General features: G+C 46.8%; 1 protein-coding gene across 1 annotated transcript in view; it reads right to left on the bottom strand.

The window, feature by feature from the left end:
• Nucleotides 1–15905, bottom strand: part of LOC134141966 (unconventional myosin-X-like) — a 93281-nt gene extending 77376 nt beyond the window's left edge. Inside the window, 6 exon segments of the mRNA XM_062578607.1 lie at nucleotides 426–560; nucleotides 804–991; nucleotides 5280–5438; nucleotides 10122–10220; nucleotides 15797–15841; nucleotides 15843–15905. Of these exon segments, the coding sequence (XP_062434591.1) occupies nucleotides 426–560; nucleotides 804–991; nucleotides 5280–5438; nucleotides 10122–10220; nucleotides 15797–15841; nucleotides 15843–15905 (689 nt within the window).
• Nucleotides 15906–23494: the final 7589 nt, after the last annotated feature.

Genomic DNA, 23494 nt, shown 5'->3' with positions numbered 1-23494 from the left:
GTGATTTATGAGTTAGTTCAAGGGTAATACTTCATACAGCAGAGCAGGCAGGGAAGAAAGATGAGTTATTGAAGGAAGGAAAAATCCAAGTCCTGGTAAGAGTGTTAACCTTCTTATTGCTACGCACACCCAGTGCTGCTGCTGGAAGAAAGCAGAAATCAAGTGTAGCTGAAAGAGACCCAGCTTGAGGCATCCCTTTCTAGGGAGCATATCTGTGGCATGGCACCATTTAACTACCCAAGCATCACTTCTCAGGCTCTGCTCAACCTATGCTCAGGCTCAAGTGGCCCTGTGTGCAAACACCTTCCAGAAGTGATTGTCCCTACAAAATGACAAGTGTGGAGGGTAGAGACCGCAGGCACTTGAGCCAGCTCACTGGGCCCCTCAAGAGGGGGCCCTGCAGCACTCTCAGAGGTGAACCATACCTGCTCTCCAGGATAGCTTCCTCCACATGAGTGCTCTTCTCAGATGCAGGGGCCCCCACGGAGGTCTGGCTCATGGCTGAGAGGAATTTCAGCAGCAGCTTGGTGCTCTCTGTCTTTCCAGCTCCACTTTCTCCGCTGTCAAAGAAAAGAGATGCTCTGTTCACCGACACAGGACAGAGAGAGCTAATGACCATCCCACCCACTGCAGAGAAGTGACCTCCAGGAATAAACATGTGGCATCGCTGCTGCTGGAGGCAAGCCCAAAGCAAGGGGTAAGAAAGGATAGTGTGGACATCTGGGTAGGTGTAACTGCAAACTGAGCAGTGGGTGCAAGAGTCGCGACGCACCCTTGGCGCAGCAGGGTCCCCCGTCTCTGACCTGATGAGGACACACTGGCTGTCGTGGCGCTTCCACAGGCAGCAGTAGCACTCGCTGGCTGTGGCAAAGATGTGGGGCGGCAGCTCGCCCAGGCGGTGCTGTCTGTACTGGTCTATGGCATCCTCGCTGTACAGGCCAGGGATGAGCTTGTAGGGATTCACTGAGGCCAAGATGGACCCAATGTTTGTCTGAGAGGAGAAGACAAAACACAGCAAAAAATAAAACTCCAGGAAAAAAAATCATGAAAAAAATCAGACTCTGCAACAGTTGATGTGGAAGGGAGAAAGGCTAAAGGAGGAAGCTGGGCTTCAGCAGGAAGCTCTCCAAATGGGCAAAGAGTGTTAAACCCCAGGGCAGGGGCTGCATGGATGGATGTGGACGGGCCAGTGTGACTTCCACTGTTTTAAAATGGAATGTTCTTAATTTCTTGTCTTCGCTGAAAGTTGTCCTTAACCAACTTAAAAACATGAAACCATCTTTGTACTCAGCTGCCTTGTACTGCACTTGAAGCTGAAAATCAGAGCTAGAAGCAACTGAGGCCAGGAGACAGCTTTAATATCCACCATGGTCCTAGACGAAGGGGGTTTAGCAAGGTTCAAGTAGCTCCTAAACAAAGGTACACACACGGGGAACACACATACAGGGACACACATTTTCTTTGCTGGAAAATGCTGTTTAGAGCAGCTCACATCATTTGGTAAGCCAAATCAAAATTGACAGCTGAAGTCAAAACTCAAGATTTCAAGTCGCACCACTTTCACATCTTCTAAACAGTTCCTTCTGAAAATATTTCTTTTGAAAATTTTCCAATTTCAAAGAGTTAGTAAGGTTTAAAAAATATCCAAAGCCTAATATCTAATTTCAACACTCTCCTTTTGTGAAGAAGACGGATGGAAATTCATTTTGTTTTTTGGGGCACGACTTTTTCAGTTCAGCCAACCAGCTCAGATCCAGTTATTCTCGGAGCTGTAGTTCAGAGCAATGATGCCACCTCACTCCTAACAATAATCCTGTAAAGCAGGGTTTAAACAAGGCTCTGAAAACCCCGTTAAATCCTGCCACTGATGCTGCAGCCTCCTCTGGAGGGCTACTGCATCATGGGCTGCACTGCTCCAGAAATACCCCTGCTCAGCAGGAGTGTTAGAAGAAACATTTATAGTGCTGCAATAAGTGCCAAACCTTCTGGCCAGGCACAACAGCTAAAATTATTTCCAAACCATGGATTACTAGTAACCACATACAGATACAAGGATTTGCATGCACCCATCAGGGAGGCTGCAAACAAAACATCTGGTAGCAAGGGAAAGATGCATGCTTTCTCTCTGCTGAATGAAACCTGGGGCCATACTGCAATGCCCTGCTCTCAAGGTGGAAGCCACGCTGATAAGATGTTATAGTCACAAAATCATTTAAGACTTATTTCTAAAAGCAGCAGCCACGCACCATCATGGAAGAAACATCATGTAGGCCTAATTGCATTATCAACAGTAACCATATGAATAAGCTAGCATGAAGCAAGTCCTAAAGATCCTCTGTCATGAGGCTTTGTAGGTAGAAATAAAACTCATCAGTGATGAAAGCAATAATCATGTAGATGATCTGCTGCAACAGACAAGTGGAAGGAAATGGGAAAGCCTAGAGAAAGAGCATGGATCAGGAAAGAGCAGGTACAACCAACTGAGAAACACAATCATCTAGAGATTGCAAGACAGAGATGTCCTGAAGTCCATCCAAACCCTTCTCCCAGAATTTCAGAGGACTTTTTCCTCTCAGACATTTTCTTTTTCATGTCCACTCTAGTTTTAGCTGTCCCCAGCAGCAGCGCTCCTGCCACAACCCTTCCCAGAAGTTCCTCCACTGCAGCCATCCCTTTCAAAGGTGTTTTGGGAAACTTTTCCCTCTCCCGGTTGCAGCCTCCATCACCTGCAATCTCCAATAGGTAGTTTCTACCCCCAGTTTATAATGGTGGTAGCATTTGTGCATCAGTCATGCACGCAACAGCCACTCTGTTAGCAAGGAGTGATCTTCCCTCACAAAACCCAGGTAGAGGAGGACAAGCTGTGCTTGGCATGTCTACTTCTCAGGCCAACAGGTCCCACCTGGTTAGGCAGGCAGGGCAGAGCTATGGACAGCACAAAATGTAGCAGTACATCCCCAAGCTCATCTATACATCACTCATGTTATACTGGTTCTGTTTTTATAAAGGGATGCAGGAACTGTAGGGAGGAAAGAGGATGACGCATCCCTGAATGCTGCAGGCTGTTGCCATATCTCCATATTTTCCTGAAACAGCTTGGTAGAATTTGAATAGCATTTCTTTGGGAAACAAATAGTACCATTCAGACTGTCAGCATTCTTGTAACATATTAATTACAGGTACCACACTAGTCTAGGTATGCTTCTCCTTGCACTCACTGACCTAGCTGCTCGTGGTTGGATGCCCCAAGTACATAGCTCTGAACTGCCTTTCTTCACAGCAATTGCCCACTCCAGATTCTCAGTGATTTTGCTACCCCTTCTCATAACAGGGTTTATTATTATTACTTTTTAATATTGGTGCTCCCAGGGTACCCATTCCTTTAGGTGAATTTGTTTTCCAGAAAATGGTGTTATTTCTTGTCCCTGCTTTTGATCTCCTGAATTTCCTTCCAAGTATTTTTCGTCCAGACTGACAGGCATAACTCTGCTCAGTACAGCTTCATCTGCATATTTAGCCTACTGTGCTCTATCTTTTCCAGACCATTAAGGCCGATATTAAATAAGCTGAACTCCTGTAACATTCATTTGTTGTATTCACAGTCAGATTACTGCAAGTCATTAGGTGGCACTACAGCTGACATTCCCATCTTCTTCTTAACTGACAACTATGTGCAGCTGGGTTATGGCAAAAACTAGTATTTAGTGATGAAGTAATTGCATTATTAATGTCTGCACAGCAAAAATGCTAAACAGCGCTTGTAAGGATTGACATCCTCCAGGGCAGACGCTGCACAAACGTAAGCCCAGATACAGCCCCGCGCAGCGAGGGGCTGCAGCCCTGCACGGGGAGTTCCTCCCAGTGCTGCGCATGCCACTACTGGACTCAGGTCCCTGCACAGACCTCCAAAAAATTCAGATACGAGGCACACAGATGAGATTCACATAACATGCACGGGCAAAAAATGACATTGTGTGTAAACATTAACACCTTTACACGCCAATGGAAAAGGCATGGTGAAGAACTAATATCAAAGGGGAAGAGTGACAGGTGGGAGCTACAGGAAATGCTTTAGGAGATCACTGTCACAGTGGTGATATGGTGGCACTTCTGGTGCAAGAACTGAAAATGGAAAAAATCCTTCTTCACATGTCAAAGCATGAAGAAGAGGAAACAAGAGGTGCGTACCCAAATGGTGAAGGGGTCACTGGCAGAGGTGATAAACACATGGTGTTTGTCAGACACAGGTCACGAAGGGCACCATGGACAATGGCCACCAACACAGGGTGTACGTGTGGCTGTTGTCTCACAGGGCAGGACCACAAGGCTACACTGTTGGACAACAGGCAACTGGGACTGATGGCAACCAACGAAAAGAATTCAGTCTCCTCCTCATGTCAGTGCAGGAGATGTCTCAGAAACCGGGTCACTAAATTGATCATTTCCTAGAATACAGGTGCACACGGTGCCGTTGCCCTGGTAACAGCTGCTATGCAACACAGGCAGAGATTTACATTTTTTCTGCCATAATCCAAAAATCTCTGGGTACACATAAAGAATGGACAAGGGGAGGGAAGGGTAAGGTAGCCTGTACAGTGTTGTCCACGTCCCCTCCACGTCTCACCAAGGCGTGTCGCCCTCACTGCACAGGGGTGTCCAGCCCCAGGTGCTCTTGCCCTCACATGGCCCTTTCCCGACATTTGTCCCCTTCCTGCAGGCCCAAGACAGAAGTCAAAAACTGCTGCTCTGTAGGAGATGCTTCAAGTATTCATCCATGCAAGGAGAGCAGAGCGACTCAAAAAAGGCACAATTGCTTGTAAAAGCACCATTAGGCAATAGTCTTGCTTTCCTAATTCTGTCCAGCAGTAGCTGTCTGTCTGTCCAGACCAGCAGGGATACTCAACAACTTTGCTCCACTTTCTCCACTTGGCCAGACCTCTAAACTGCAACAGCAGGGAAGCCAGGGAATGTAAATTCCTGCTGGTAAAATAGATGCTCATGGAAGGCACTGAGCAGCACAAGTTCCCCAAAACCTAGAGGTGAACATTCCTGTTTAGGAAGTTATTCACACACACAAGGATGCCTCTCTTGCAGGGTTGGGATCTCACGGGGCTAACGGAGCCAACAGAGCAGAAGGCAGAGAAAATTCCCCTTTTATACCGCATGAAACAGTGCTCAGAAAACAATGCTAAAATCAGTATTTCCCGCGCAAACCAGCAGCCCTAAAGATAAACAAAAATTGTCAACCAGAAGGGATGTGGCCTAGCTCGAGTACTTACGTAGATGTTACCCTGCTGGTAGCGCTGGTGCAAGTTAAGCAGGATGGCAGCTTCATGGAGATCTCCCAGCATGGACATGTCTTCTACCCCATCAACGCTGGACTGGTGCATTGGCAGCACCTTTTCTCTGGATAGGGAAGCCTTGGGGTACCGGAATACCTGGAAAAATGAGAATAAGGATAAATAAAAGCTTGGCAGCTGGGTGTGCAGTTCGATTCCTACCAGAAACAAGCCTCTCTACATAGCTTTATCCTTCAGCCTTGGAAAAAGGAAAGAATAAGGCACAGACCTGCTACCTGGTTTAACAATTGTTCCTTCATCCCGGTCCTACCTGTTCAAGCTCCTTGGACTGACCCCACAGAGCATGCCCTCCTCCATGGCTATCAAGTCATCCTCTCAACTTTGGTATAGCCTGGCACAGCTCAGTGCAGCATTACTTGATTTTCGCTCAAGTCCCCCTAGCTTAGGGCAGGGTCCCACCTCCAAGGACAGCCAGCCAGGCAGGTATTACATACTGCTCACAGGACTGGTGGCAGCTGCTCACAGGGGACTGGGAAAGTTCTCTACCCTCCAGGGTAGGGGCTTCACAGAAACACAGGTGGAATCACACCTCTGACTGGCTAGGACTAGGCAAAGCTTTCTAATATTCCAGGTATGGCCCCGCACTCTCCATCCAAGCAGCTATAGAGTGCCTGGGAAGTGTCCCAGGGAGAAGTTGTCCTGTCAAGGCCAAAGAGAAGCAAAGCAGATGAAAAGCCAAACAAAGCAGTGAGATCCTGTGTGCACACAGGCTCACGTGTATGGGATGTGGCTCTCCAAGTCTCTGTGCAGTGACAGCTATTAACTTTTCTATCACAGCCCTGGGAAGTACCTGCTCCTCTCTCTACACAGCTGCAATCTTCTTCACTCAATTGCCACAACCCTCCTCCTGCTAGAGCTTCACCCTCTTCAATAACCCACTGTTCAGCTATCAGGTCATCATTTTCACTCTCTTTTGCACAGCTGAAATTTTGTTACTGCTTCCCTCTATCCCAACCCTCCTTTCCTCCTCCTCAAACACGACACTGGCATTTCACACACACTATTTCAGTTGCTTCCCACTCTTAGATTCAGCCATGTGCCATCTCCCACCCATCATTCCAGGCTGTGCTAAATGGCAAACCCCAAGAAAAACAGATGGGACACTTCATCTAGGCAGTCTGGAGAAGCAAGCAGGTCTGCAGTAACCCTTCCAAGAAAACTTGGGCTTTTCCTTCCCTTCTGGGGCTCTGGCCCCTATCCCATCTCTATCTCTCCTTGTCAGCCCTCCTCATCAAAGAAACTAACTGACTCTACAGAGAACGAGCTAGGAGCGTATAGGGTTCCTCTCACTTGTGTTTCTCCTGTCCATCCCCTGCAGCCCTTGGGCTGCTGTGAGGGCTAGAGAAAAGGCCAGCCACACAGCTGCAGGCTGAAGGCACACCAAGGTCACCCTGTGCCCTCACAGCCAGCCACCTCACCAGAGCCCTCTTCCTCACCGCGCACAGGGAGCTCGCTTTAGCAACAAGGTCCAGCAAAGGTGAGTGCTATACTCAGCTCCAAGCCCATACCCTCACCAGTACCAGAAATGAATATCCTGGCACAGGATTTTGCCCACTGTATCCACTTACACCTGTGTCTCCGACAGACGCACTTTTTTCATCCCTCTTCTAGTTATAGCTAGTTAAATGAACAGTGCTGAATTAAGCTGACTCCAGCATTCAAGCTCTCTCCAGCCCTCTCTGTCTCCTTGGTCTTCTCTGCACCACTTCTGCTCCTGTGTGTCAGAGAGATACCTCTGTGCCAGCAGCAGAATCCTCCCTCTGCAAGCATGGTCCAAAAACCACATCACTCTGCTTTCCTTGGAGCAGATGCCTCAGGCACTCCCACAGGAGAACTGGGGAAGCAGGAAAGGAGAACGGGAATTAAATTCAGAGTAGAGTGCAAGCTGCAAATGCAGGACATGAACTGGACTCTGTCAGGAGCAAAACCACTAGAGCATCTTCAAACCACGAGGAAGAAAACTTCCCTACTTCTTTTCTCTGCTGACCTGGGCAAATTTTGGAAGGGAACAAATCCAAAATGGTATGACACGATCTTTCCTTGCATATCCTTGCAATTACTCGTTTACCACTGCACTGTCAGCACTCGTGGTTATTTGGGCCAGAAGAGAAACATTTTCTTAGTGTCTAATGAAAAACAGCTGAGTGCACAAGCATTGAGAGATACACCAGGTAGTAGCAGCACCTGCGCCAAGAGGCTACTACACACAAAAAAAAAAAACCTGTGTGATGGTCAGAACTTGTTTACTAGCTCTGGTAGACAGCACAGGAGAAAAGGGGACCTCCCCCAAAGAGCAAAGATCTTAAACAAAAAAAATCTTAAATGAAAGCGTAAATGATTGGTGGGGGTTCTGTTAACTCTGTCTTGAGCCTCTTAACTGAGGTCACTCAGTGGTCCCCTTCCCCTAAAAAAAAAAAAAAAAAAAAAAAAAAAAAGCATCTGGTCCTGACTGACAAAGAGTTAAAGAGCTGTGAGAGGAGCATCAGCTTTGGTACCCTCCGGGCAGGAACAGTACACAAGGGAATATATTCTTAGGAGGAGTGAACCGGACACCACACAGACACCACAGCCCAGACCAGCAGGTTGCTTATCTGGGAAGTTCACCAACTACCCTTTTACATCTGCCTCCCTCCCCCCACCACAGGGCTGTGGACTCCAGCCCCATCAGGATTTGGGAGGGGAAGGTCACGCATAGGGGAAGAGGTTTCAGGATTTCCCTGGCACTGGGAAAGGGCTGACTCCACAGTAGGGACAGGTTTCCGATCCCCCTATCATCAGCAGGTTGCAGAGATCATCTGAGGCCTAGATGCAGGTATGTGAGATGTTTTTAACTGTGCTCATGCTTGTGTCAGAGGGGCTTTTCCTGAGAGGATCTTTGAGGTTTCTGAGACATTAGCATGACCCAGACACGATGATCCCACCAACAGAGTTTGCAAGGTGCTGCCCCAATCCGCACCTCACTCTGCTGTTCATTTCTGCCCTGCCTCCAGCAGTCTGCCAGAAGAGCAATTCAGAGGAGCATCCCTGCTCCAGGTAAGGTAAGCCAGCCTGGCCTTGGTGGCTTGCAGGATTGAGCTGATTAAACTAGACAATTTTGCCTGAAGCAAGTGAGAATGCACAGGTGAACTAGTTTCTCAGCAGAGCTGGAAGCGCAAGACCTCTGAAATACACCTTTCCCAACAACAGTTGATGTTTAAGCAGAAAGTTGTAGGCATTAATAAGCAGATCTTTATTGATTTGGGAAGAAAAGCATCAAGAACTCAGTCTTCTAACTACAGACAAACTATTGAAGACCACAGAGGTACCTCACAATGCAGTCAAAGATTTCCACTTTCTCCACGGTAATGAATTGATTTTGTCTCGTATGTAGCTCACTGAGTGAACAATAATGACCAAGATCCCCTGCAAGCTCATCCCCCGGCCAGGAATTAAGTGAAACATGGCCAGCAGACAAGCCACAGACTGTATCAAGGTGAGACTTGCCAGCCAGGTGAAGCAGAAGGACAAGTATTTCTTCTCAACTCCAAATCTGTCCATTAGTGCAACCCCAAGCACGAGAACAAAGCTCCAGTATCTGAGCTCTGTTCATCCTTCGAGCATTGGGCTCATCTATCTAGAAGCAGTTTCCAATCTCTTGTGTTTCATAGGTGTCAGCTCCTCTTTTCCTCCTAGGAAGTTAAATTTCTGGAGGATTTGTTAGGGAAGCAAAAACCTGCTACTGGCTACTTTTTCCTACAACTGCAGCCCTTTAGCTCTCTCTCTGACAGTTCTATAGTGCTAAAAGATGAGTTTGTGTTACAGCCCACAGGAAGAACTCAGGGACTTTGATCCCCTCAATACTTTCCACTGTGTTTTCAAAAATTTATAAGAACTTCATACTTCTGAATCCTCTAGTCCCCTCTTGTGTTTAACTGAAACTGCCAGCTTAAACGTAACAAAGGGGAGAAAACGTATGACCCAAAGAGACAATGACTTTAAAAAAAACAAACAAACAAACAAACAAACAAAAAAAAACTAGGCCAACAACTGAATGTATATGTTCATCTGTGCAACATGGTGGAAAAGATTCCTACAGACAAACAGTAAAAGCTCTGAAGCACGAGACTGGACATCTTACCTCAGAACTGCAAGGATGCTGGGCCAGAAGAACTATAGGGAGTCCAGATTTAGGGATCCTAAGAACAGGAGGGATCAACTATCCAATCCAAACAAAATGTGGATGTTTTCATATGTTTTTTCGTTTGAGGTAAGATTGCCAAACCCTCTTACAGCTATCAAGTAGTGAAGGAAGAAAGTGAGAGAAGCACATAGGACAGCTGCTGTGGAGGGTACTGAGCAAAGAAAGCCCCTGAGTGATTGATTACTATGTGCTTTTCCTGCACAAATGATAAAGCACGTGGCCCTTCAGTCCAGTGGTTCCTTCTGACCTTAAAAATTCATGGAGGAAGAACCCCAAACCCAGCTCCTGGTTACACTTGTGTCCCCACTCAGTCCTAAATCCCCTGCCCCTGCCCATTGTTACCAGGTAGGAGGCTGAAGAAAGATCACCCAATTTTCTGTAACACAGATAAAGAGAGAATGACCTTCTCCTCCTAACCTGTGTAAGGCCCTTGGTGTGGTTTGCGACACAGCTAGGTCACTTTTCAGACACAGAGTTTCAAGTGACACATCTCCTTTTAACATAAAAATCATGCAAGACCAAGAAGGTCATCTTTCAGCTTTTTGCATGAGGCTGTAGCCCGTGTCCAGAATTTCACTTACCATGCCATAATCCGAGGTGAAGAGCACATTTCCATCGGCACACGATGCAACAGTACATGGCTGCAGTTGGTCCTGTTCCCGCAGCCATACCCTGGCACCCTGCAAAAACAAAAACAACAAAAAAAACAAAACAAAACAAAAAAAAAGAACAAAAAAAACCAAACAAACAAAAAAAAAAACCTCCCATTAGAGCTGAGAGATCTGCACACCGGGTGCAAACACCTGAGAAAAGCTGATGGAAGCTGCAGTGCTCAGAGGCTACGTCCAAAGTACGGCTGCTTAAAAGATTGAAGAAGTCACATCTATGTTTTCAGTGAAAATGGTTTGAGCGCTTTTTTTAAACATGAGAGAGAGAAAGAGAGAGAGGGAAGAAATACTTTTAATCAACTTCAGGCAGAGACGAAGCTAAGGAAACATCAATTTTTGTTGACAGAGTCATGGAAAAATACAAATGCTCAGAGCAGTGGGTTAGACTGTCTAAATATTTTCAAATTTAAAATAGCTGGTCATCAGAAGTCATGCTAGAATAGCCAAAAAAAACCCAATAAATAAAGCATGTTTATGGTTTCATAAATCCACACATCATTGTAGGTCAAAATACTTCCACACATGAGCAGCAAAAGTGAAGCGGACCTCACAGAGCTTTCTGTTTGCCTCTCTTGAAAGAGTTTCCTTGGGCAAATGCCATGGCTTAACTGCTTTCTCATATCAGGCCCTGATATATACACACACTCTCACACACACGCACACTACAACAGCTTAAATTGTTCAATGTCTGTGAAGACAACCCTGAGCACAGGACAGATTTCTGGTAACACATGCATTTGCATCAAACTGAAGTCTGTTCTCAGTCTTGTGTTTCAAGACCTTGACACGCAAGCCCAGGCTGTGTCAAGCAGAAAAGGATGTACTTTTGCAGCAAAAGTACTTTGCTGCAAAAATTTGTGCTAGGGGTAAGATTCAGGACAAAGGGGAAAAACATGAACAGAAATCAAAGTTTGGTGTTCCACCATATCAAACACAAATTCCAGCTGCAAGGGGTGTTGCAGAGGTCAGGCTCTACAAATTATGGGTATCTGCAGTCAAGAAACAGATTTAAGAGTTACCATTAAGTCAGCATTTGAAAATAGGCTTGTGGATAAGAACTCCTGGGATAGAGCAACAGAAAGGATGAACCCAAAGTGCAGTCTTAATGGATGCCAATTGGCAGAGAGGGAAGGGGAGAGAGATGCAGGTCTGCGAGCACCGACGCGGGACCGGCTGAGGAGGAGGATTAGATCACAGGATGAGTCCTGCCCCATTTTCAGTTCGCTGTGCAAAGCCTACACCAAACGCTCGCCTCCCTTGAGCGTCATCAGCCAGTCCCCAGCGCTAGGGCTGATGAAGCCTCCACGACCACGCGAAGAGAGGCGGGCTGCGTGACTGCACCGTCCCCCGCAAGCCTGCCCACGCGTTATGCGAGAGCCCCCCTTGACGGGCCGGCAGCCCCTTCTGCACCCAACACCACGCCCATGGGAACCAATGGACAATTTGGCATCACACGGCGTGATTCGGCATTGCTGCAGACCCCACACTGCTGCAGGCTGCCTCTCGAAGGAATTAGTTATGCAGAATTATATGTAATGTTAAACTGCACTTCAAGTATTACAGACCAATCTGTTCCACATCTTCTTGTAGAAATCACATAAACTTTGCTTACATAGGTATTCCAAAAAGGCTAAAGTGCTGAACTATTGAATAACACTAAGGTCATCCTATTTTTCTTTGATACATTAGCCTACTTTCTTCCTAATTTGTTTTCTACCCCTAAGATATTGATTATAAAAGCTGTTCCTATCCTCTTAATCCCTTCAGCCCCATTAGCTTATTGCTTATGGAGCTTACTGTGTTTGCAGAAATGCGATAGCATTTCCATATTATATTAAACAGAATGTAGCACACTGATTCTATTTTTAATGATTTATTTTAACTACTTCTTAGCTACTTTAATACCAAAGATTGCCCTTAGAAGATATACATACTGCGGAGACTTCCGTCTTGGCAATAAAGGAGCTAGTTTTAATGATAGTTTAAGAAAGCCTACATAATTCCAACTCTGCTGCAGAGCTTTCCTCTAGCTTTCACAGCGGGCAGATTAATTTCCCCTCACTACGTGAACGAGAAGCACCAGTGCACACTACCACGACCCAGGTGCGAAAGAGGATGCGCGCAGCTCAGCCCTTGCGCACAGGGAGCTACTGCAACAGGAAGAAAGGTTTTGTTAAGGACACACACTCAAGCCTGAAGCTCCCAGAGAGCTGGTAAGCAATGCTTCGAATATCTAATTTGAGGAACTGTACTAGAGATCTTCAGGACATTCTCTGACATTTTCTGAAACTCTCGATGCTTGAAAGGAGTGTCTCGGGTCATCTGGATAACACCTTGCTGTTTAGAAATCAGCCATTTCCCAAATCATAGTCTGACGATTCTGCACAGATACGTGAACAGCAACACGTGCTAGTAGCAATAGCTTTAAGCCATTTTCACTAACACGTAATAGGCAGCACAGGATCAAAGGAGAAGTGTCAGCATCAGAAAACTGCAAAGTCTTTTCTGGAGTTCCCAACAGACAGCAGGATGAAAAAAAAAAAAAAAAAAAAAAAAAAAAAAGCCTTTTCTAACACTTACTGTAACTCTAACTCCCAAAGGCGCTTTTCAGTGCCTTTAGACATCAATAACCCACAAACATATTGAGGGGTGGCTGCAGGCAAACCTGGTCTGACAGGGAGCTGAGCTCCCCACCCTCACGCGCACGCTGCGCCAGGACACGCACGCAGGCACACGCGTGTGCCAGCACGGACAGTGCGTCATGCTCACAGGACACCACGCAGTCTGTCCCCGAGGAGCAAGGGTGCTGGAGGGGGGTCCAGTTACATGCACTTTCCACTCCTTGAACCCAGACACGAGTTTGGAGGGAGAGAATTGATGGCCACACACACATGCACCACACTACTCCACAGGCCTCAACACTGTGACTTTTTTTTTTTTTTTTTTTAAATTAGGTTCCACCTTAGGTTTCCCCTTAGGAGAGGAAAAGAGGGGAGACAGACAACGAGATCATTGTGGTATCCTGGACACATAAAAATTATCCGAAAGTCCAGACTGATCCACTCTCCCCTCCCAACAGAGGTCCATGTGCAAAAGAATTTCCAAAAGCAGAAGGAGACCTAGGTTTTTTCTTTTAAAAAAAAAACAAAAATAAACAAAAAAAAAACCCACACCTCCTATGTTTTGCCAAAGAGCAAAAGGCAACAGGGTAGAAGTCCCAGGCACAACTGCAGCTCAGCTGCCCAAACTCAGCTTCAGTTTACTTCGATGTTACATGTTTTTACAACAGCAATTGCCTCTGCCCAGTCCACAATCTGCATCTATCCACATCGTTCCAAAGGAAACATTGTGCTGAGATAGCCAGAATAGGAACCACAGAGCAAATAATTATTTTAACTTCTGCCCAGCATAGACACCATTTCCTGAAAGATCCAGTTTGTTTTAGTGCCTCTCCTTCCATCAGCCCTTTTTTCTAAACCTGAAATTCCCCAAGGAATCTTGATTAAATACAGAAACAGATGGTGACACCAAAGAGACTGCCCTCACATCACTTCCCTCTCCCCCAGCACCATACATTTCATTGATCTGTTGAAAGGATTAAATTGAGCAGAAAACTTCCAGGAACTGCCAGGCAGCAAGACTGAACTTCCTGGGGACAAACCAGGGCAACAAAACAGAGCACGCTCCCGCACCGTGGGGCAGCAGCCCACGGCTCTTGTAGGTCCTGGCTCCTGCGGGCAGCACAGATGACTGGAAAAGAAAATGCTTTCCACGCGTGAGGGTGAAGAGCCTCAATTTTCAAAGTGGAATACAGATATTCTCCCCTGCAACCAGAGACAAAACAATTTAGCAAAAGCAAACAACAAGCAATCCTTGATTTGCCACCTTAGAAAGCAGCTAAGGAACAGCAGAGCGATGATTTTGTGTAATTGCTTTCAGTTGAATAAATCCACTTAAATACTGATGATGATACAGTTAATTTGAGCTCCATATACAACAAGAATAGATTTTCCCTTACCACTTCCTTAAGTAAGAGTATATCAGTTTTTTTTTCAATGGAGCAACAACAGCAGCTACTGAAAGAAAGAATAGTGTAGTAATGTACTTAAGTTCCTGTCTATAGGGTAGGTCATTTGGACGTCAAGTAAGCTCTCAGAGACCAGAATCATGATTCACATGGCTTCAATGACATTCTGCTCATGAACTGGCCCTACCACAAAGCATACAGCAAAGCACAATCCTGAAAACTGATCCCGGAACAGGGGGCTATAATTTAGAAAATAAATTTGCCAGCATACCAAAAATAGCATTTCATATATTCTTCCTCACTCTCACACTCTCTTGCCTTGCTGTCTTGGACAGTAAGCACTGGAATGTAATTTTTTTCTGTCTGCATAACACCTGCCGCTTTGGGGTCTTAAATATCCCTCCCCCCCAAAAAAAAAAAAATCCCAATATCCATAATATCAGGAAATCAAATGAAGCTGCAGTTTTCTTTGGCCTTCTGTGCCTTTTGCAGAGTGATTGATCGCAGGAGTTCTCTCTTGCATCCACATGCATGCATCTGCACCGCAGCAGACTGTCAGCATGGAAAGGAGAAGGGAGATCTCACCCACTGCACAACAGGGAAAGGGTATAGATGTGAACAAACAGAGCACAACCTCGACTGCGGCAGCACAACACCCAGGCATTAATGCAGACTTTGTAGCCACTAGCGAGTGGACCTTCCTTATCAGCTATCCCACTGCTAAAGGGGGACTAAGTGCCAGAAGATAAAACTCAGGACTCTGCCCCTGCAAGTGCTTTCACCAGTCCCCATGCTCTCCTGGCCCCCCACGGAGATCCTCTGCCCAACTCCAACTGCCCCAGCCCAGTAGCTCCAAAAGCTTGGAAAGCTCTGGGAGCAGCATGCTCTCAGCAGGAGGCACATTCAGAGATTGACCACCAGTGAACCACTGCTCTGCAACAGTACTGCACATGAGAAACCCTGCTCTCTTCTGACTTGTGTAGTTGGACTGTCCTCCAGCCCTCACTTCCACCCAGGAGCTCTTCTTTTCTGGAACCTCTCTCCTCTCAGGTGCAAGAATAAGCTGCCTCAGCTGTGCAGGCTCTGAGCAGACAGACAGTGGTGCTGCCTTTCTACCATGCCCCATTCCTCCTTGTGTAGAAACCTACACAAGTCCCAGGGGTAACATACTTGGCAGGGGCTACAACTGGGATGGGAGCATCATTTTTGCAGGAGCTGTTCAGAGGGGAGAAGCGCTCTTGGTTGGAAGACACTCTGCAGGTACAAAGCATGCAGGCAATTGGCCAATTTGTTTCCCTTATGGGATGTTTTTGTGTGTTTTTTTCCCCTGTTGTTGTTTTCGAATAGGCATAGCGCTCTCGGCCTTCAGAGCTACCTGCAAATACGATACTGTGAGAGGCCCTTGCGATGCCTAGGTTTGGGTAACACTCTCAGCCTACTGCTGCAGCCATTCCGCAAGAGGCAGGGAAGTCTCAGCAGCAGATCCCTTGCATTGTGAGTCTAAGTCAAAATTACTACGGATGCAGGACTTTTCAGCTATGTATATCGCAGAGGTACATACCATTGTCCTCTGGGTACACTGAGGCTATTCAGCAGATATAAGTTAGGCATTCAAATCTTGTGTTTTTCCTGGTGATAGGTCCACACGCTTCTAGGCTTGGAAGTAGCATTGCACTAAGCCAGCTTTCTTCCCGGCCTCAGGGGGCTTTGTGGTTGCAAACCATGCAGCAGAGGTTGGGCTAGAAGGGTCCTTGCAGTCCAGACAAAGCCAGAGTCAGGTTTCAATAAATGCACTTTTCAACAGATTGATCTAGATGATCATGAATAAGTGATAGGGCAGATATAAAGAGACTTAGCTAATGGATGCAAAATTGGTGGGGAGGAGGGCCCGTGACACCCTAGACCCATAGGGGGAACAACACACTCTTGCTGTTTTTCTGAGGTCAGTCTGAAATGAAGTCACACAGCCAGTCCATAGGTCATCCCTGATCAACAGGAGCAGCCACCAAGCAGCTACTGGAAGGGCAGAGGGAGTCCAGGGAATCACAGGTGGAAAGGGGACAGAAACAGGAACAGCTCAACTGTCAACAGCCAACATAGAGCAACTGGGAAAAAGGCAAAGACCTACAACAGTAGCAGGAATAAACAGGAAAAAACAAAACAAAACAAACAAAACAAACAAACAAACAAAAAAACACAGCACACACCACACCAACATCCCCCCAGCTATTCCTCCCAAGGCATAAAGATGATATGCTGTGGACCTAGAAGGGACTAGGCTTCACCTGGGGAGGTCCGGTGGAACCCTAACACAGTAGCCTGCTGTGCTCAGGCTGATCCTGTGAGCCAGCATGGTGCAGGGAGCTGAGCACCCACTGCACCCTACCCCCAGGGGTGCAGCCAAGGTCGAGCCCCTGACTCAGATAGTTCTGCCAACTAACAGTCCTATTCCTTACTAATTAAGAAGCCCACAGTGTGCCAGCAGCTCCACAGAACAGTGGCATCAGGAAAGAAGCTAATCTAAGAGCAGTGTATTCCTTCTGGTCACTGATGTATGTGCACTGATTCCCACCCCTCCTTCACTTCCCCCTCCCATCTGTTCTGCACTTCTCTCCTCCTCCAGCTTGGCTGCTGCAGAGCCTCTTCTTCATACCCCTGCACACCTCCCTGCCTCAGATATTCCCCAGGAACAGCCTAGTCTTTGAAAGTAATGCTTCCTCCACTCAAAGGAGGCTGCTACCCCCTATAGCAGCCGCACCAGCTCCTTGCCATGGAAGCAGAGGGAATGGATCCCCAGCTGTTTTTATATGCTTCAAAGTGACACTTGGCCATAGAGCAACAGAGGAAAGGTGACAGAGAGGAAGAAGCAGCAGGCATGTAGCCTTCCAAGGCTCACAGCAAGCGCTCCCCAGGCTTCATTTTGACACGAGCTGATCCCTGCTATGACCCTTTGCAGCAGTAGAGCCACTACCCTCCCCAAGGTGGAAGGAGGTTTCCCATCCAAGACTTGAATTAAAACAAGTCACCCATAGGCCACAGTACCCAGAGCCTGGATTCCTACAGATTGCATGTTCCCTGTCTCTGAACACCCCCAGCAGCTCACAGCAATCTCACCTTTCCCATATCTTCTTTGTAGAAGCCCTGCCAAGAAAGAGACAACATGATATATCCAAAAGCACAGCCTGGCCACAGCAAAGCTTTCACTGACCAGCTGACTGCTGGAAACACTGCAAAAAAGAGACATCCCTTCTCTCAGCTTGGATCTTACCTTAGGTCTCCTCACCACTAAACACACCTACCATAAGGTGGTTTCCTTGCAAGTCCATCCCTCTCTCAAATTTGGCCAATGGCTTCACAGCTGAATCTCAGTTTCCTGGAGGAATTGCTTGTCTCTAGCCCCAGCTGTGCCCAAAGCACACCAGGCCCTCACAGCTTTGCCTTCAAACAAGCCAAGAGGCAGCACCTGCTGCATATCCAGTGAGCTGGTGGGTCCTAAGGCAAAGGGGGCACAGAATGACCCTTTCTGTCAGTGGTGGCACTGTCTATGCCCAAGTGTCAACATTTCAAGCAGGAAAATCATTGTCATCTAAACCAGAGGAAGGTCAGAAGTGGGATTTCTGGCTGTCTTGCTGTAGATGGTGGCAAGCTGACCATATGCAGCAGAAGACAGCAAGGAGGTCACCTTCTCTCTGTCCCCAACTCAAACCTGAAGCATTCCTGCAGAGTCAAGCAAGGCATTCAGGGAACACACGTTCTCCTCCACAGAGGAGAGGTAAGGACCTTGGGAAACCATGAGGATATAGAAGTCCACTGAAGAGCAGTCAGGGTCCAGCATCCTGCTTCCAAGCAGCTGCTATTGAATGTATTTGGTAAAAATCTCAGATAAGAGCCTTGAAACAGTACTTCTTCTGCAGTATCTGTAGTAAGTATAACTTGGGATCTTGCCACATCCTTGACTACAATAATTCCCTGCCATGTGGCATTCTACCATCTAAGCACACATTATATGGAAAATACACTTTTTAATGAATCAGCCTCATTCCAGTGATGCAGAAAATCCTTTTTTTCCTCACAGTCAGAGGTGGAGGAGCAGAAGATTCCAGTCCACTTTCTCTGTCTCATCCATTATTTTCTGCTCTTTTACCATGCCTCATCCTATTTGTCATTTCACTAATAAAATATTCTCAAGTTTTTCAATCTCTTCACATGATGTTTTCCTGGCGTTTGATCATCCTCACTGTCCTTCCCTCAAACTCCTCAAAGAAAGCAAGTTTCTGAATGGGGATGGACTTTCAGCTGATTTGAAGTTATAGTGAAAATGGGGGAAAGGGGAGGAAGCAACCCACATAAATCAGAAGTTAGGAAAGAGTAAAGACAGTAGAGTCCATGTTTCACTATTTCCTCATCTAAAATCAATGGAGGTAAAGATGTCCCGCTGATAGCACCATCCAGTTACTAGATGGAGATGACAGCATTGTGAATAACCATGGAGAAATGCCGAAGTGTTGAATAAATATCCCTGGGAAGTACCCCTCTTGCATCACATGGTGATGATGAAATACTTTCCCATACATTAATAAATGGAAAGGATGTAAAACATTTTAAAAATCAACAGGCCCAGGATTTCCCAGAGATTTGGCCAATAAAGTTTCCCACCAGCTGATACTCATTTTTGATAATTCTGGCAATGCTAAGGAAATTCCAAGAGAATGGAAGGGTCAGAGCCTAAATGAGGGCTGTTACAGGATTACACCAAGTAACCAAAGGTTGTTTAGTCTGATAACCCCAGGGAAAATACAGAGTTTTTGCCCTCAGCTTTTTCAGCTTAAAGATAATCTAGCTTTAATCATTTTCCAGTGCCAGTCAACATGTGGAAAGAAGGCTAGTCAAATAGACTTTTTTCTTCAATTTTTGATTAGCCTACAAACATAACTGATAAACAGATAGGCTTCCATGGCATTTACCATGTAAGAAGTAGTAGTCCAATAAAAGCGCATGAAGAGCAAACAGGTTAAAAAGCAGCAAAGGGATCTTGAAAAAATTGTTATGAATAGGAGAAGTCATATCTTAGTGAAGGAGTTTCTAACTCTGCAGACAGAGGGCCAGTGCTATTTAGTATTTTCATCAAAGATCTAAAAACAAAAATAGTGCTGATAGTACTAGCTGATGCCACAATTTGGTAGATCAGTAAGTGTCAGCAAGGATGAGAGTATCAGAGCAGTGTGGATTCCCCAGTCCACTCATTTGAACAAAATGGGATTAAAATACAGCCAGACTGAAGGGTCAGTGGGGATTGCAAAGAAGTGTATTCTGGGAAGCTGCACGCCCAGGGAGGATTTAGAATGGCTGCACAGAAGCTCCCAGGACACACAGTTGCCACAAGAGCAAGTCTTGGATGAATGAACAGGAGTAAGGAAGTTTAGTACTGACACATTTTGGGGTGTGGGAAAGAAGCCTTTCAGAGAAAATGCAGAAAACAGTCTCTCTTGCTAATCAGAAAGATTCCTTGTAATGCAAAAATACTTCTGAAAAAGCTAATGTTGTTATGTAGATTTGCCAGAGCTTGGCCCACTCTATCTAGCCCAGACACTGATAGCAGTGGGCTCACAGCAGCATGTGGTCCAGCACGAGTTGCAAATCTCATCTTGGTCCCTGAATAAATCACCTAACTACTCACCTAACTCCTGCTTGCTAACCATGCTGCGGAGACTGCACTGCCAGCAGTACTGAAACCATGGCTATGCTCCCTGCTGTCTCACCCTTGACAGCAATACAGAGGCTACCCAGGCTACCTGGTGCCGAAGAATAATTTCTTGCAGAGATGAAAGACATTTGGGACTAAATAGCTCTCACGAAGCAGAAAAAAAGTACGATCCAAAAATGGATGTAGCTGCCAGACAAATTCACTTTAGAAATGAAACAGGATTTATTTTAAAACAAGGTTGTGTAACCACTCAAAGAAACTGCAAAAAAGCAGGGGAACCTCCAGAAATAAGAAGTCTTTCCAGAAAATGTGATTCAGCCAAACCTCAATTTTTGGCTAAAAACGTAGGTAGCAGGAACCTCTCCAAAAAATAGGTGTCTAATACACAGCCATAGCCCTGAGCCTGAATTTACACCTTCTCATGAAAGATAGGGATCAGTGAATCTAAGATAGGCAACTGGTTTATTTGAGTTCCTCTGGTTTATTTGCTATGGTAATTATTGCGACTATAATGGCAGCACCCAAGAGTCCACTGAACATTGTGTCAAACAGTGTGTGGCCCAGAGGCCAAAGCAGCGGGTCAAAGCAGCAGCCGACGGATGGCCGGCTTGGCTTGCGTCTGGAGCAACAGAAGCAGCAGGCCTAACGGTGCCAGGACCTGCAGGAGTGAGAAGCAGAAGGAAGGGAACAGGGTGAGGGGCCTGGAGCTTCTCAGCTTGCTGCTGTTCCTCGTATCTCCAGCTTGCTCCTCTCTGCCACCGTCCCCAAAATAGGAGCCTGGGGAGGGATGTGCAGATAGGTACGCCTTGGGTCCCAGCTGCAGTGATAACACACATGTACACTTCACAACTGTTACCCATCCTACTTAGTGGCCCTTTTACACCCAGTTTGAGCTTTAACTCAGATTCACGGTCTGTAGTGATGCCCAGGACTTTTTCAAGAGAGCTGAATGATGTGAAGAGCCAGAGTAGTTTGCAGTATTTTCCCTCCAACATGCATTCCTCAGCTATGTAGGTGCAATAGGGTTCACAGATGTGCTTCCTGGGACACAGCCTTACACACTACTGAACAGCGAGTAATCCTGGATGAAAATGAGAAGACAGAATAGCACAGATGAGGGAAACTTGAATATAAACTCCCTGACTCACAGGCCTGCAGTTTCAGTCTTAATGATCACATTTAAATAGATCACACATTTTCCTTAAAGTAAAGTGGGAAATAAGAAATTGTGCAATTTTTGCAATTATTATGTGGAAAAAGAAAGTGAGGCAAGAAGTGAAACCAGAGGTGGTTTTGATGATGGTGAGAGAGCAGCCACAGGCTGGCCAGCAGAGATACAGGATTGTTTTACATGGAGGCTCCCATGCTGCAACTGAGCCACCAGCCTAGCTTGCTTATAGGATGTGACAAGGGCGCAGCTCAGGGAAGCCTGGCTCCAGATGAACACCCTAAGGGGAGAGCGAACAGGACTCCCTCTCTTCCACCAGACACTTCCTCCTGTCACCTTTGGTGCAAGAGCTTTCTTCTTGCAATTGCTGCTCCACATCAGGGCAAAAGGTCCCTTCTCCTTACCTCTGGCTGCTTATCACCCCGAACGGTGTGGGGAGATGGAGGAGTCTGCATGTGGGAACGTCAATGTTACACCAGCACCATGGACATTCTCAAGGCCAGTGATACTTCTCTTCAGTTGCATTATGCAAACTAATTAAACAGCTTTGCTTGGTATTCACTCAGTGACCCTCAAGTGTACATACACAGCATGCATGTAATGGTCAGCATTTCTCTTTCTGTTCCCAATCTTTTCTGATCTTCTTTTCTAAGAGGCCAAATATTCTTGCTAAACTAAGAGGAGGCTTTCAGGGAAACTCAAAAAAGCATGTGGTGCTCAGAAGAGGAGAGAAGCTTATTGGGAACTCTTGGTGGAGCAGCTCTCATCTACCATTTCTTTCCAAGACGGCATTTCCAAAGTCAACATTTGTTAGCACACGGGCACTCAGCTCACTGTTATCTGGAAAGACAGCATGTCACTCATGGTCAGTGTCATCTAAGTCAGCTGAACCACTTCCCTCATTCCAGACAAGAGTCTCTGGAACGGAAAGAGATGCTGGAAGGATTCTCTGGGACATCCGGCCACACTCCTTTCTCTCAGAGGAGCTCCACCTTCTCTGAACCAGAGGGAGCGTGGGGAAGGCAAACTAGGCTATTGAGAAACTTAATCCAGGATGTCACATATTAGCCTTCTCGCCTATGATAAGCTGGGCTCCCCAGGGAGACTCATCCCTGAATGAGCCAGCTAGACAAGCATTACAGTATAGCTTCACTGAGAGTTCAAAGCTGGTGAGATCAGCATACACAACTAAAAATCAGGCCGGTCCTATAGCTGCTGCAGAGAGAAACCCTGGCAGCAGCAGTCTGAGCACAACACTGTCCCAGCTGAGAGGTGCCACTATTGCACCAAGAATAAGGCTTGCAGAGATCCATCTGCAGACAAATGCCTTCAGCTCTTCTCCTTACCCACATCCCATTTACTTTGTCCCTAAATGTTTATGTGTTTGAGTTTATGCCGGGGTAAGGAGCCAGCAGACGCCTGAACGGCAGTGTGTAAAGCCAAGCATCACATGGCCGATGAAGGGCAACTCTGCAAACTAGCTGATGGCCCTGCAGAGTAGTCAGAGCCTTCCCACAGTCACATCGAGCAGTCATTACACCTGCATGGCAGCCTGTGCCAAGCTGTTTGCTTGCTTTCTGCACGATGCCTCAGTTTGGGGCTGAGAAAGTGGCTCAGATACTTGGACGGTTGCTGCTGGTGCAGCCTTTGCACTCTGGATACAGCTCCCCACAGGAGCCCTGGGCTTTCCCCAGTCTGCATGAGTCCCTGGGAGAGGTGGCTCCTCTGCCCACCTCCACAGCAGCTGTCCCAGGCCATGGGGAAGAGGCAGGCTGTGCCAGGGAGGACAGGGGCTACAAGTGAAGACAAGGCTGGAGGGAGGACAGCACAAACCACCATGGCTGTGCAGCACAGGATCCCCTGCCCTTCTCTCTCCTAGTCAGAAAGCTTAAGGACTTTGGGGGTTATTTTAAAACATAGACGAAAAGCCTAGCATTTCCTCAAAAAAGCAATGAGGAAAACTGTTTAACCCTTGCAATGCCAGTACTTCTAAGCCAATGGCACAGGAGCAGAAAGAGAATGGGCTCTGTGACTCCAGTGGATGCTGCTGCTCAGTTCAGACAGACCGTGGGGCTGTGCCAGCTGGTCACTCCAACAGGAGAGCAGAAAGGGGTGGGATGGGAGCAGTGTCTCCTTTAACCCGGGCCACGACATTCCTGCTCCTCAGGGCGAACTGGAGAGCGAGTCACATCCTCTGTGTCACCCCACATCCTGCCCACACTCCAGGCACGCAGGGAAACTCTCATCCGTCATTGCTCACCGCAGCCATCGCCCCGGGGCCCCTCCTCCCTGTCTGGGCACAGGACTCGCTGAAGCAGCGAGGAACAGAGGCAGCAGAGTGCACACACCGTCTCGGCTCCTCTGCTGCACACTGCACCCCGCTGAAG

This window comes from Rhea pennata, chromosome 6, assembly GCF_028389875.1.
Source record: "Rhea pennata isolate bPtePen1 chromosome 6, bPtePen1.pri, whole genome shotgun sequence".
Classification (NCBI taxonomy): Eukaryota; Metazoa; Chordata; class Aves; order Rheiformes; family Rheidae; genus Rhea; species Rhea pennata.
The sequence above is the reverse complement of the archived record's forward strand: the minus strand, read 5'-3'. Positions and strand labels throughout refer to the sequence as shown.